This window comes from Pseudopipra pipra, chromosome 9 (genome assembly GCF_036250125.1).
Source record: "Pseudopipra pipra isolate bDixPip1 chromosome 9, bDixPip1.hap1, whole genome shotgun sequence".
NCBI classification, from domain to species: domain Eukaryota; kingdom Metazoa; phylum Chordata; class Aves; order Passeriformes; family Pipridae; genus Pseudopipra; species Pseudopipra pipra.
In genome coordinates this window covers 2,812,632-2,825,088 of record NC_087557.1, presented here as the reverse complement: position 1 = coordinate 2,825,088, position 12,457 = coordinate 2,812,632, and the positions used below count along the sequence as shown (strand labels likewise).

At 43.2% G+C, this 12,457-nt stretch overlaps 1 protein-coding gene across 13 annotated transcripts in view; it reads left to right on the top strand.

The window, feature by feature from the left end:
* Positions 1–12,457, top strand: part of RC3H1 (ring finger and CCCH-type domains 1) — a 62,300-nt gene that overhangs the window by 41,061 nt on the left and 8,782 nt on the right. For 6 of the 13 annotated variants that reach the window (XM_064664102.1, XM_064664105.1, XM_064664104.1 and 3 more), the window contains exons 10-19: positions 550–831; positions 1,163–1,380; positions 2,730–3,106; positions 4,122–4,253; positions 4,837–5,007; positions 7,600–7,810; positions 9,193–9,283; positions 9,440–9,575; positions 11,465–11,635; positions 12,191–12,306. In XM_064664102.1, coding sequence (XP_064520172.1) covers positions 550–831; positions 1,163–1,380; positions 2,730–3,106; positions 4,122–4,253; positions 4,837–5,007; positions 7,600–7,810; positions 9,193–9,283; positions 9,440–9,575; positions 11,465–11,635; positions 12,191–12,306 — 1,905 coding nt within the window. The remainder of the gene's footprint in view (positions 1–549; positions 832–1,162; positions 1,381–2,729; positions 3,107–4,121; positions 4,254–4,836; positions 5,008–7,599; positions 7,811–9,192; positions 9,284–9,439; positions 9,576–11,464; positions 11,636–12,190; positions 12,307–12,457) is intronic. The other 7 variants (XM_064664111.1, XM_064664110.1, XM_064664107.1 and 4 more) reach the window with 4 other exon arrangements.

The following is a 12,457-nucleotide window of genomic DNA, read 5'->3' as shown; positions in this document are numbered from 1 at the left end:
GTTTTATCTCTTCAATTTCTTTATCAAGTGATACACACAAATGGTGTAAACTGTATGTTGATATAGTAACATAAATCTTAAACTGTGCTTTAAAAGATACCACGTGGCAGTAAACACTTGGCTTATCATTGGACACATGGTGGAAAAGGATATCTTCATCTTTTGTCACTTTAATTTTCTGCTGTTAGTTTCTTCTCTGAATAAAAGAGATTTGAACATTCTGTGATTCATACTCTGAAGCTTCTGTTACTGTATTTTATGTGATGTTTGGTTTTCTTCTGTACCGTTGAAATGTGTATGTTGACAGTAAGATTTTAAACTTACTGTGTGAAGTTTAGCTGTGAATTCTTGATGTACTTCTCATTCAAAATCCATCCTTGTTCAACTATCAGGCAAGTTGTATTCTAAAAGATATTCTCCCAAGCCCCTCGGAAACTTGAATTAAAACTTGAAGCTTTCAACAGAATCTGTGTTTGAAAACTCCTGAAAGTGCAGCTCCTTTTACTTTTTTCTGTTTCAATTTCTGATGTGCGGTTTCTCTTTCTGAAGATTCCGTAAAATGAACAAACGTCTGGTTCCCAGAAGACCCCTGAGTGCCTCCCTGGGCCAGCTGAACGAGGTGGGCCTGCCTTCAGGAGCTATCCTCTCAGAGGAGGGGGGAGTGGACTTGCCCAATAGGAAAACCTCTGCCCTGCCAAATGGAATTGTGTCAACAGGCAGCACGGTGACACAGCTCATCTCTCGAGGGACTGACTCGGGTTATGAAACCACTCTGAAGCCCGGGAAGATGGACCATCTGAGTAGCAGTGCCCCTGGATCCCCTCCTGACTTGTACGGGTCTTCCTACCTCTTGTTCCAAATGTTGTGTGTACCTGTGGAGTAGAAACTAAGGAAACCCATTCTCTAGAAAAGAAGTGAAATCAGGGTTGTGGTTGCTTTTGTGGTTTGGGTTTTTGTTGTTTTGGTTTTTTTTTTTTTAGTGATTAAAGAGTAGAGTAGAAAACTATAGCTAAAATTTTAAACTTTAAACTGTTTACTTACACTTTAATTGGAGAAGGTGATATAAGCCTTCAGAAGGTGGGGTGTAGATGAAGAACAGTGTGTGAGAATGCAGTGTGCTGTACTAGGCCTTAATAAGCAGAGCCATCTTTCTGCTTTTCAGGCTGGAATCTGTCCCCAAGAGCTCTATTTCTGCCTTACCAGTGAACCCTCATCCTGTGCCCTCCCGGGCCCCAGCAGATCTGCCCTCAGTGTCTGTCACCAAGCAGTTGCAGATGGTACCACGAGGGTCTCAGTTGTACAATGCTCAACAAGCAGATATGTTTTACCAAGACCCTAGAGGAGCTGCCCCACCATTTGAGCCAGCGCCCTACCAACAAGGTAAGGTTGGCACCAAGCTCTTTCATCGTCATGCTGATTTTAATCTTTCTTCCCACTCTGTTTTTTAAGCTCTTAAATTTAAGTTTTCTTGCCTATGACATGAAGTAAAGACACTAATGTGGTGATGACATCATAAAAGGGAAATTGGCAGGATTTTATGTCTTGACTGAGGACTTCAACGCAAATTAAAACAGATACTTGTGTCCATTCAGCGTAGCAAATCCTTCTATATTCAGTTCTTCCCAACTGGGCTAGATCAAGGATCCAGTATGGTAAATCTTAATTCAGTCTGAATCAGGGAAAATGGAAATAAAGTGCATGTGATTGGTACAGACAAATGAAATTAGAGAAGGGTGTTCACAAAAAAGAAAGCAGATTAAAAAAGGAACTAAGAGGAAAAACTCCTAAGTATAAAGAGACCAAGTGGAGAAAGGTAATATTGAAGGGGATTAAAAATAAAAGATATGGCTATATATAAAGACAGGGAATGATTCTTGGGCAGTGTAAGAATGAAGAGAGAAATGAGCTAAAGTGAAGTTAATATGAAAGGAAAGCAAGGAATGGGAGACCAAAAAAAGTTGGAAGAAGAAAAAGTCCTAGAAAGGAAAGGGGAGAGCGAACCCATTTTTGAGAAAGTTGCAGAGCATTCTGAAGAAAAACAAACAACACTTGATCATTATGTGCCACTGAACATCTGAGTTGTCTACAAAATGTAATGTTATGCACATATTTATGCTTATTTTTAAATTATCCAGAGATCCCAGATAGAATATTAAAATGTTGAGGTAACCAGGATCTTAGAAGTCTTTGGTTATTCACAATTCTGAAATTTTTTTCTACTGTTCAAGAGGTAGAAGAAGTCTTTAGATTAACTTTAAATTCTAATAATCTGAGTTCCTTTACACAAGTAGTGGCTCTGATATATTGGGAGAAATTGAATTTTAGTTGCATGAATGAAGATGTACAGGCTAATCTTCAGTTTACTTTTTAGGTTTTGTTTAGCTGAAAGCATTCACAGCAGTCTGGTGAATTATTTCTATGTGGTGTGCTGGCAGGACCACTGGCACCTGTGGTGGGCTCAGTCTCACCACCCCTTCTCCAGCTACTGTAACATTGATGCCTTTCTGGTATCTTATTTAGATAATTGAACTTTAAATAATGGATTGACTTCTGCTGCTTCAGGGTTTCTGTGGTTAATTCTTGAATAGAAATACCAGTTAGACCATTTTTTTTTGACCATTTTTTACCGTTCTCTTCATGATTCTTGCAGACCAGAGTACTTGGGGCGATTTGTGGCCAACGGTGCTAATGCCTTTCTCCTGTTTGTCCTGTTTGTCTCCTCCCCTCAGGAGTGTACTACCCCACGCAGTCCATGTCCCGCTTTGTCCGGCCACCTCCCTCGGCCGCTGAGGCGGGCACCCCGTACCTGGAGCCGTACGCGCCGTACCTGCCGGAGCGCGTGGTGAGCCCGCAGTACCCGCAGCCGCAGCAGTACCCGCCACTGGCACAGCCCCTGTACCCCCCGCACTATGACAGCCGCCGTGTGTACCCCCCGGTGCCACCCTACCAGCGTGAGGACGTGGTGCGGGGCAGCCCCGTGCCCATCGACATCCCACCTGCTGCCGTCACCCCCTACGTGCCCGAGGCCAGAGACAGATACCAGCAAGCAGAGGCATATTGCCCAGTGGCTCCGCACCTCGGCCAGATCAGGCCTTCGTGCCACAGGGTTTGTGCTGCCATTTTGTACTTGTTCGTCCTTTCTCTCCTGCTGCTCCAAGTTGAATGTTATTGCGGTGAGGGCTTTGTGAGGAAATAGAGGTTTCCACTTGAAACCTGGAAGGCAATTTAGTTACTGGTCAACTCTGCAGTTGTAATGATGTTAATATGTAGAAGAGCGGCAGGCTGCTATTTAGTGCTCAAAGTAGAAAAGCGTTGGTAAAAAGCATTGTAATTGTCTCATACAGCCCTGGTTTCTCCAGCAAAGATTAGGCTGGAGTTTAATCTGCACTCCTCTGCAGATTAAATGCAGTTTGTGGAAATGGTCATTTCTGCATTCTTGTACTGCCCAGCTCTGTGCTTAAATAAGAAATATTAAACATACATTTCACGATAAAGGAATTGAAAATTCCACTCTGCCAGATTTTCTCTAAGATTACACAGTTGTCCAAAGAAGACCCTTCAGTTAGCAAACATGTTCTGGGAAGGCAGCAGCTGAAGTCAAGTCCTGCAGAATTAGTTGGATTTACATCATCTGTAATTCAGATTAAAGGCCCTGAATCCTGTTGCTGAGTCCAGGAAGCATTTTTAACACAGCTTATAGACTTACCAGTTTTGCGTTTGACATGTTTGTGGGATGTTTAATGCAAAATGAATAACTAATATGACAAGGTTATGATCTGTAGAGTTCTCCCACTTTCCCCCACATGACTGAAATGGGGACTTGACATGCTGGAACATGTTCCAGTGGAAACTTTGCCAGGATGGGATGCATGCCTTGTCTTTGAGGCATCTTGAACTAACACTGACCAGTGTAGGAACATTTATGTCCTCTATCAAACATGACAGGTAGCAGGAAGACTTTAACAAAGTGATCATTATTTGTTATTTTAATGATTCTGTCTGCCCTCTATATTTCCCTTTCTTGTAGGATAAGGCTGCCATGTTTTGTTTGGATAAACAACACTTAGTTTTGTGCAATAATGCTTCAGGAGCTCCGTAACATATTTCTATCTTCATTTCAGCCTCATCCCAGCCTGGATGAACTTCACCGACGAAGGAAAGAAATCATGGCCCAGCTGGAGGAGAGGAAGGTGATTTCTCCACCTCCTTTTGCACCGTCGCCAACCTTGCCTCATCCTTTTCACTCAGAGGAGGTAAGCATATTTTGACAAAAATGTAATGTGCTGGCATGTTTAGAAAACACTTTGGAGTTTTTGTGTGCTGACAGGTGAAGGTAACAAGAAAATCAAAACAGTACATCACAAGTGTGTGAGTGGATTGTGGATTTTGTGCTCCAGGTGGGAAGCCCTTGCAGTGCAGTCTCCAGTATCTCAACTGGCTGTTGATTCTCTGATCTACCACTGATTCTAAGCTATCTGCTCTTGGTGCAACCAAGAAAATAAGTTTTTAGCTATTATTACTTGAAGTAGTCTTCACAGTTACTGGACTTTACTTCAGTTGCTCCTGACATTCTTAGAATTAAGTAACAGCTTGATAGAGACTTATTTTTTTAACCAAGGTCAAAATACCACTTTCATACTGGCCAAGTGAACAGTCAGCACTGGGAGCGTGGCCAGGTGATCAGAATTTCATGCACTTCATGCCTGCCATGGCCCAATTCCAAATGGTGATGTATCTGATAAAAAAATAATCCTAGTGGTGTTTCTCAAGTTTACTGCTGTTGAAGTAAGGGGGGGTGGCTGTGAAGCTGCTTCTTCCCTTCACTTACAGAACCAGGTTTTTGTTTTTGTACAGTACTTGGATGAAGACCTGAAGGTAGCTGGGAAATACAAAGGAAATGACTACAGCCAATACTCCCCCTGGTCCTGTGACACCATCGGCTCCTACATTGGAACCAAAGATGCAAAACCCAAAGATGTCGTGGCGGCGAGGAGTGTGGACATGGCGGTACATGGGGATTAGGGGAAAACAGAAGAAAAGTGGATACTTCTGTGGGTTGGGAAGGACTTTCATTTGCTTTTCTAGGGCTTGTATTAGAGCTCAAAAGTGCATTGCAGTCACAGAAAGCATTTGCAGGTGTGCAGAGTCCTTTGTTTTCAAAGTTATCAGCAGTCCTACCCTGGTGTGGCTGTTACCAAATTCTGCATCTAAATGCAGGATAACCACTCTGCTCTGAAGGCATGAATAACAAGGATATTTTGCCATGATTCTTTACACTTAACTTGTTAATTAAGCATGGCCATCTGTAGCTTCTTGTACTTCTTTCTGTCAGAGGGAGATGCTGGAATTTAACTTTGTTCTGTTAGTTACTGGTAAGATGTTTTTAGTTTTTACTTGCGGGACTCTCTGATGGTCATGAGAGTACCCAAAACTTTCATGAAGCTGTTGAGAGAAGCACAATTATAACATAGTACTAGGCTGTTTTTTCTTGAGGGCAGTTTCTAGCTCTGTGTTGTGCTTATTCAGCCCTTCACTGAACCGTGGGTGTCAGGCTGTGATCTTGTTTTGTGATGCTCTATTTTTGCTGGGTCAGTGATGCAAAAGAAAGGGGCTGCTAGGGTGTCATTGTTGCGAGTCATGAATGGAGAAGAAAAGAAATAGGAGTGTGAAATACCACCACTATTTGGTTCATTCCTAACATTCAAGCAGCACTCAACACAAGAAATAGGCTTGGTAGCCCATGCAAGTATGAAGACATTCAAGTCTTCCAGAGAAAGAACCATTTAGCCTGAGGGACTGTTTTACAGAGGTGCATCTGTTCTCCATCACCTCTCATCTGCAAAAGTGATTTATCATCATTTATATATTGTCACTGTCACAGTGACTTTTCTTTGGCCGATAAGGGAGGGGGGAAAGATTTCTATCCAGAATTTATTCTTCTGTGGACAGGTGCTCACCTGTTGCAAACTCTTAACCAAATAATAGGATTTTTTGGCCCAGCTTCTCAAATAAGCTCCCCTTTTCCCCTCTGCCCTGATGGAATTAATGTGTCTGATTTCTGTCCAGTGAATTGCTTTCCTGTAAAATCTCGATGATGCTGTGTGAAATGGGAGCAAAAAGGAGGCTTTTTCACAGAAAAAGGCATTTCATCTGCAGCTTTGGCCTTTTTACCTGTGCTCTTGCTCCCAGTCCTGCACAGAGTGGTTGCCTGGAGTTACAACACTGTCACATTTGACCTGGGGAAGGACTGAGATTACTTGGAATCAGATTATTGCGTCCAAGTGGCACCATTAAGGAATCAACAAACAGCTCTTGGCTTTCATCCCTGCTGCTAGACAACTGTGCAAACAAACTGTAGCTCAGTTAAGAAAAGTAGTAGGGTTCTGGAGAAGCAGCCTCCTTTTTCATGGCTAAACAAAGCCTTTTGCCCCAGAGCTAATTTTCAAATAGGCAAATAGGATCTCCACTGCTCTTCAGTTTTTGTCTCCTCACAGGAAAAAATGCTCAGGAAACCTTTACTGAATTAATTCTTCAGTGAATTAATTCTGCCTTTTTTATTGTTCACAAGAGATTCCTTTTTTCATGGATGGGAACAGCCTCATCTGAGAGTGCATAATGTTGAATATTATGCCGATGGCATTGCAACTTTACTCAGTAAATAGAAATAAATTAAAATTGGTGCTAGCATCCTATAGCATCAAGATTGGAATTCTGGGGAAAAAAATACATTGTAAAGTACTGCTACCTCATGCCTCTTCTAGTTTCCAGGTGTTACATTTCTTGACTGTCTAAGTTCCAACTGAGTTTTTACTGCTGTTTTCACCTGCCTCAGGAGAGAGAGAGAGCGAGCATTTTATCTCTTCATATGCTGACCCCTTATGGTGTTTAAACATGAAGCTTAGTTAGAAACCTACCACCTAAGGAGTCTTTCTGCTGTGCCTTTTGCAACCAGACTTGTCTATCTCGCATTGGCCTTTTTAGCCACCAACGCGCTTGTAGCAAATGTGGGGAGAGCCCTTCCCAAATCTTCGTTTGCAAAGCCCAGCCATGATGAGTTAGAAACCAGGATGTTCCAAGCAGTATTGGTCCTTAATGAAAAATGTGCCTGAAAAGATGTATTAGACACGTCCAAGTAAGTGCTGTACTGAAAAATTCCCATTTTGAGTCATTTGAAGGCTGTTAGTGATACAGTTCTTAACAGTGGGCTTCAGAGAAATTTCTTTTGAACTCTAGAAGGAACATATATTCCTCAGAGAGGCCCACTGATGTCATCTTTGACTTTATTTAAGGAGGAGGTCTTTTCCCCCCATCTGTTCCCATTAAACTTTCTCTATCTTCATTTTCATTTGCTACTGCTCTCTGCTGCTGGATTTATTCACAATTCATTATGCAACCACTTCCCAGGGGTGTAGTTAAGTCATGTTAAGTCAGACCCTTAAAAAGACATCCCTCTAACAGCGGAGTTAGAAACTAAAGGGCAGGAAGACTGGCTGAAAGCTCAAGTGACTAGAGAATACAAGAGTTACTCTCCTGCTGCCAGCATGTGGTTCTGTTAATCCCCGAATGGGTCCTGGAGTGCCTTTTCTGTGTCTCGTGCAGAACGTGGACAGCAAAGCCATGCGTGAGCAGCGGCTGGACCTGCAGCGCCGGGCGGCCGAGGCTGGTGACGACGATCTCATTCCCTTTGGAGACCGACCGACTGTGTCACGCTTTGGGGCCATCTCCCGCACTTCCAAAGCCATGTACCAGAACTCTGGGCCCATGCAGGCCATGGCGGTTCAGGGAGCTGCCACCAAGTCCATCATTTCAGGTACGGCCTGTGCTCTTGCATTTTGCTGGCTGTTGCTGTTTTCCGTAGTGCAACAGTTGAAGGCAAGCCCTCTAAACTTGTCTCTTGCCTTAGAAGTGTAGCTGAGGTGTGTGTCATGCCACTAAAAATAACTCCAGGGAGGGTTACACTGAGAAGCCTGAAGAAAAAGGCTGCCACTGCTTTCTGAGGTCACTTGGTCTGTTCAGCCTGGAGAAGAAGAGACTGACGGAGACCTCATTGCAGTCAACAGGTTAATCACAGGGGGAAGCCAAAGGGCAGGCACTGATTCTTCTCTGTGGTGACCAGTGACAGGAAAGGCTGGAGCTGTGTCAGGAGGGGGCTCAGGTTGGTTTGAGGAAGAGGTTCTTCCCCCAGAGGGTGGTCAGCCAGTGGGACCAGCCTCCCCAGGGCAGTGGGCACAGCACCAAGGCTGCCAGAGCTCCAGGAGCGTTTGGACAATGCTCTCAGGGATGGAGGGGATTGTTGGGGTGTCTGTGCAGGGCCAGGAGTTGGATCCTTGGGGGTATCCCTTCCAACTAAGGTTATTCAGTGATTCTGTGACAGGTTTGTGCACATGCAGTGTATGTCTTAGTGATTCGTTGTTGCTGTTTGGACAAAGTTACTTTGTTCTGCTGGTCCATCTGAGGTGAGGCTTATTTTAAATCTGTTGCAGTAGAATCCAGAAGCTTAGGGCTTTCCTAAATACATGATGGAAAACCATCATGATGAAGTACTGTACTGCTGCTCTCCTGCTTTATGAGTAGCAGCTCCTGCAAGCTTAATGCAGCCATTGCCTTGTGTACTGTTAGGCAAAGCAAAAAAGTAAGAATAGATCATTTTTAACACACCTATTTTCTAATAGTATGTATAGTGTTGCTGTCTGTCAGACTCTCAAAGATGGTCTCTTTCTTGAGGTGCACTAAATAACCTTAAGAAATATTCTCTCAAACTTCCTTCTAGATTTTTCAGGTAGTAACTTTCTAGACTTTATTATAGGTAGAACTCTGACTTCCCTGAAAACTTAATCTTCACACTGTATTTAAGTAGGTACGTCAGAATTATCAGTCAACTCTTGAGTCTTTTAGGAACTGAAATAGTAAAAATAACTGCTCTCATAGTGGCTGTAAGTTTGGTTTTGTGTCCCCCACCTCCCTGAAGTCCTTCAGTTTCATACTCTGGAGGGCTGTCACAGTGTTTTGGGCGCATGAGACCAGTCACGTGGAGTATTTCTGTGTTCATTTAATCAGAAAAAATGTTAGACTTCTCACTCTTAGAGGATTGGCCTTTCTTGTTGTTCTGTCTGTCCAGTTCTATGTTGGCTGAACTACTGGAAGGATAGTTTTGTAGTAATGCAACCTGGTTTTCTTTCTGTTCACTGGCAGACTACAGTCCTTACGGAACTCACGGTGGCTGGGGAGGCTCTCCATATTCTCCTCATCAAAATATACCTTCTCAGGGACGTTTCAATGACAGGTAGGATCGCTCTACTTTTTCTTTGCCTTTTTCTAAATTTTCTTTATTTTTTTCTGCACCAGCTGAGTAAAGCTTTTTTTTTTTTCTTTTTTAGAAATCTCCTTCTTTTTTTCTTTTCTAGAAATTTCCTTATTTTTTTCTTTTCTGATCCCAAAGGGAGAGGCTGTCCATATCGGATGTGGCTGGTCACGGGAAGCAGTTGCCCTCAGCTGAGCGAGAGCAGCAGCTGCGCATGGAGCTGCAGCAGGTGGACCATCAGATCAGCCAGCAGACGCAACTGCGGGGACTGGAGGTTGGTACCAGCCCTTGGAACAACGGTGAGGGGTGCTGTGGAGAGAGATGAAGCTGGTAAAGCTGCTTTTCACAGGCTGATCTTTCTCTGACTGTCACAATACTCAGTAAAAACACTTAATTCCGTGATGTCAGGCATCAGGACTATGGTACAGGTGTCAGCCTCTGCTTGGCAGCAGAACCTTCATGTGCAAATCAATACCATGCTTGACTGTGCACTCTGCTCAGTCGTGTTTGCTGTCATTCTCTCACTCCCTCTCTGTTCATCTCTCTACTCAGAAGCAAAGTCATGGTGTAGATGCCTATTCCTCCTGGCTTTACTGCCATGGGAAATGTCTGGTTTTTTTGTACAGAAGGCCATGACCTTCCTCTGTTTCATGTTTGGCTTTGTGTTTGTACCCGTTTCTTCCTAAATAGCACAAGCCACAAGAGTCAAGAAAGTAAATATGAAATACATTTAGCTTGAAAAATTAAAGCTTAAAAGTCTATGTCTCCTCACTTTCATTTTTAAAAGAATTAATGAGCTGAAGTCTGTTTTGTGAGACACAGAAGAAGTGTCAGGGCATAATGAAAGAATTGTTTTAGCAAAGTTTAAGTTACTGTTTTCCTCCTAGTTAAAATCAGTAAATATTTCTCAGAAAACTGTTCTAGGTACTTCAGCAACTATTCATGTTAATGTTTTCACTGAAGGAATTGCTGTAAGTAGTGGATAGCAGCTTCTACTGAAGCAATGGTTACCTAAGAACACGTGTTAGAGAAGAGTTACTGCAGATTAGGTGTCAGAGCTCACAATTAAATTACAGGAGCAGTTGCAGTAATATGCAGTACTTAGTTACTGGAAACATAACTTGTGTTCTTGTGCTCTTGTTTGGAAATGAGAGAAGAAAATATTTTAAATCTTCCATGTTTGCCTTTGCCATAATAGAAGAGTATTGGAAAGTTGCAAAACCCATGAGTGGCCTTCCTCTCCTGCTCATCATTGTTGGGATTGTCTCAGTGTTAAATCCTACAGAGTTGAGTGTTGAGCCTTGATTTTACTATTAATTTGAAGTTGGCAGAACTACTCAGTTATTTTGAGTAACAACAGCTCTCAGTTTATCTCTTGCGTTCAAAGCTGCAAGTAGGTATTAGAAATCCAGGAGGCTTCATTGATTTACCTCTACAAGGTTGCAACAATCACTTAATTCACTCAGAGCATGAAGAACTAGATCATTCTGCTTTCTTCCCAAATGAATGAGCATTTCTGCTTGAAGACCAGCCACATGTTGGGTTGTGTGCACTACTAGATGTGTTTAAATGCAGAGCACACAATTGCAGAACTGGTTCCCAAGTTATTAGCAGATTTTCGGAGTGGCTGACATGGCTACTGCTTTGAGTAACTTGTGATCTGTGAATGGCTGCAGCCACTTGCTTCTCTCTGTTCCTCTGTCTGCTAATATGGGACAGTAGAGAGCTGCATATGGACATCTACATGTCTCAGGATGTTTTATATGATATGGTCATAATTCTGGCTCTCCTATAGAACTTGATAAATTCTGCTGTAAAATAAAGCACTAGATTGGCTTACCTGCAGATACATGTTGTCCAGCAATAGCTCACAAAAGAGGTTTTGTTCAGGGTTGTAATCTTAGTTTTGAGAAGGGAGTGGTATGTGAGGAAAGCACATGCAAATTTATGGCAGTAAAAGGTATTTAACCCTGCTTGTTTAAAGGTCTTTGTGAATAGACCTGTTGAAACTTGCCTTGGAAGTGGTTTCAGTTGGGACATTGTGAGGTGTGGAAAGAGAAGTTGGTTTTGCAAACGAGCAATACTGTGGCGTTATGGCCTTAGAGCTCCCCTGTGCCCGGTGTCTGTGCTCAGTTGTGTGTGTGCTTGGCTTTATGCATTTAGGCTGTTAGTAACAGGCTGCTGTTGCAGAGGGAGGCGACTACCCTGGCAGGCCAACCACAGCCCCCACCCCCGCCTCCCAAGTGGCCTGGGATGATCTCAAGTGAACAGCTGAGCTTGGAGCTACACCAGGTGGAAAGGGAAATTGGGAAGAGAACCCGTGAGCTGAGCATGGTGAGTGCTGGGGGCGTGGGAGTCAGAGAGGTGAAGAGCCCTGTAACCCTGGCAGAAAGGCTGGATGCCCACAGCTGGAGTCATCCATCTCCCTCTTCACCTCTTTATTCTTCAAAACCTCCTCAGAAGTTTCTCCAGTCTTCTTCATGAAGAATTTTAATTCTAGCCACTTGAAAATGCTGTTATTTTGTTGCCATTTGAAATAAGTGTGGTGCTGAAATTTGTTGGAAACTAAACAGTCTCCAAGGTGCCATGAGTCCCATAATCTGCCTTAGCATAGGAAACATCATCTGCAGGTACAGGCTAGTGTTCAGAAGTCTGTGTGCTGTTACAGTCTGTGGCCTTCGCTTGTTGTTACAAGGATCATCCCTTCCTTTTGGGAAATACTGTGTCCCGAGAGGATGAGCAAATCTTAGTCTGTTTTTGTCTCATGGCTTTTGTGGGTTACACTGCGTGACTCCAACTGACAGGCCTTCGTCATCGGCCCTAAGGGATGAAGTCTCCAATTCTTCTAACGCACTGTTAAAGAATTTTTCATCTGTCTTTTCTTTAAAGGAGAGCCAGTCTTCACTGGATATGAAAAACAAACTGGGCACCGCTAAACAGACAGAAAATGGACAATTAGAGCCACAAAGCAAGGTTCCAGCTGAGGACCTCGCACTGACATTCAGGTAATATGGGCCTTCAACCTGTCTTTGTAACAGGAGAATAATTTCATCCAGGGTCACTCTCCTGCGTGAATAATTCCCCCTGCCTCACATCAGCTCTGATGGGGAAGCATCTACTAGGAAAAGAGGATACAAATCAAGTTTTTATAGTGCA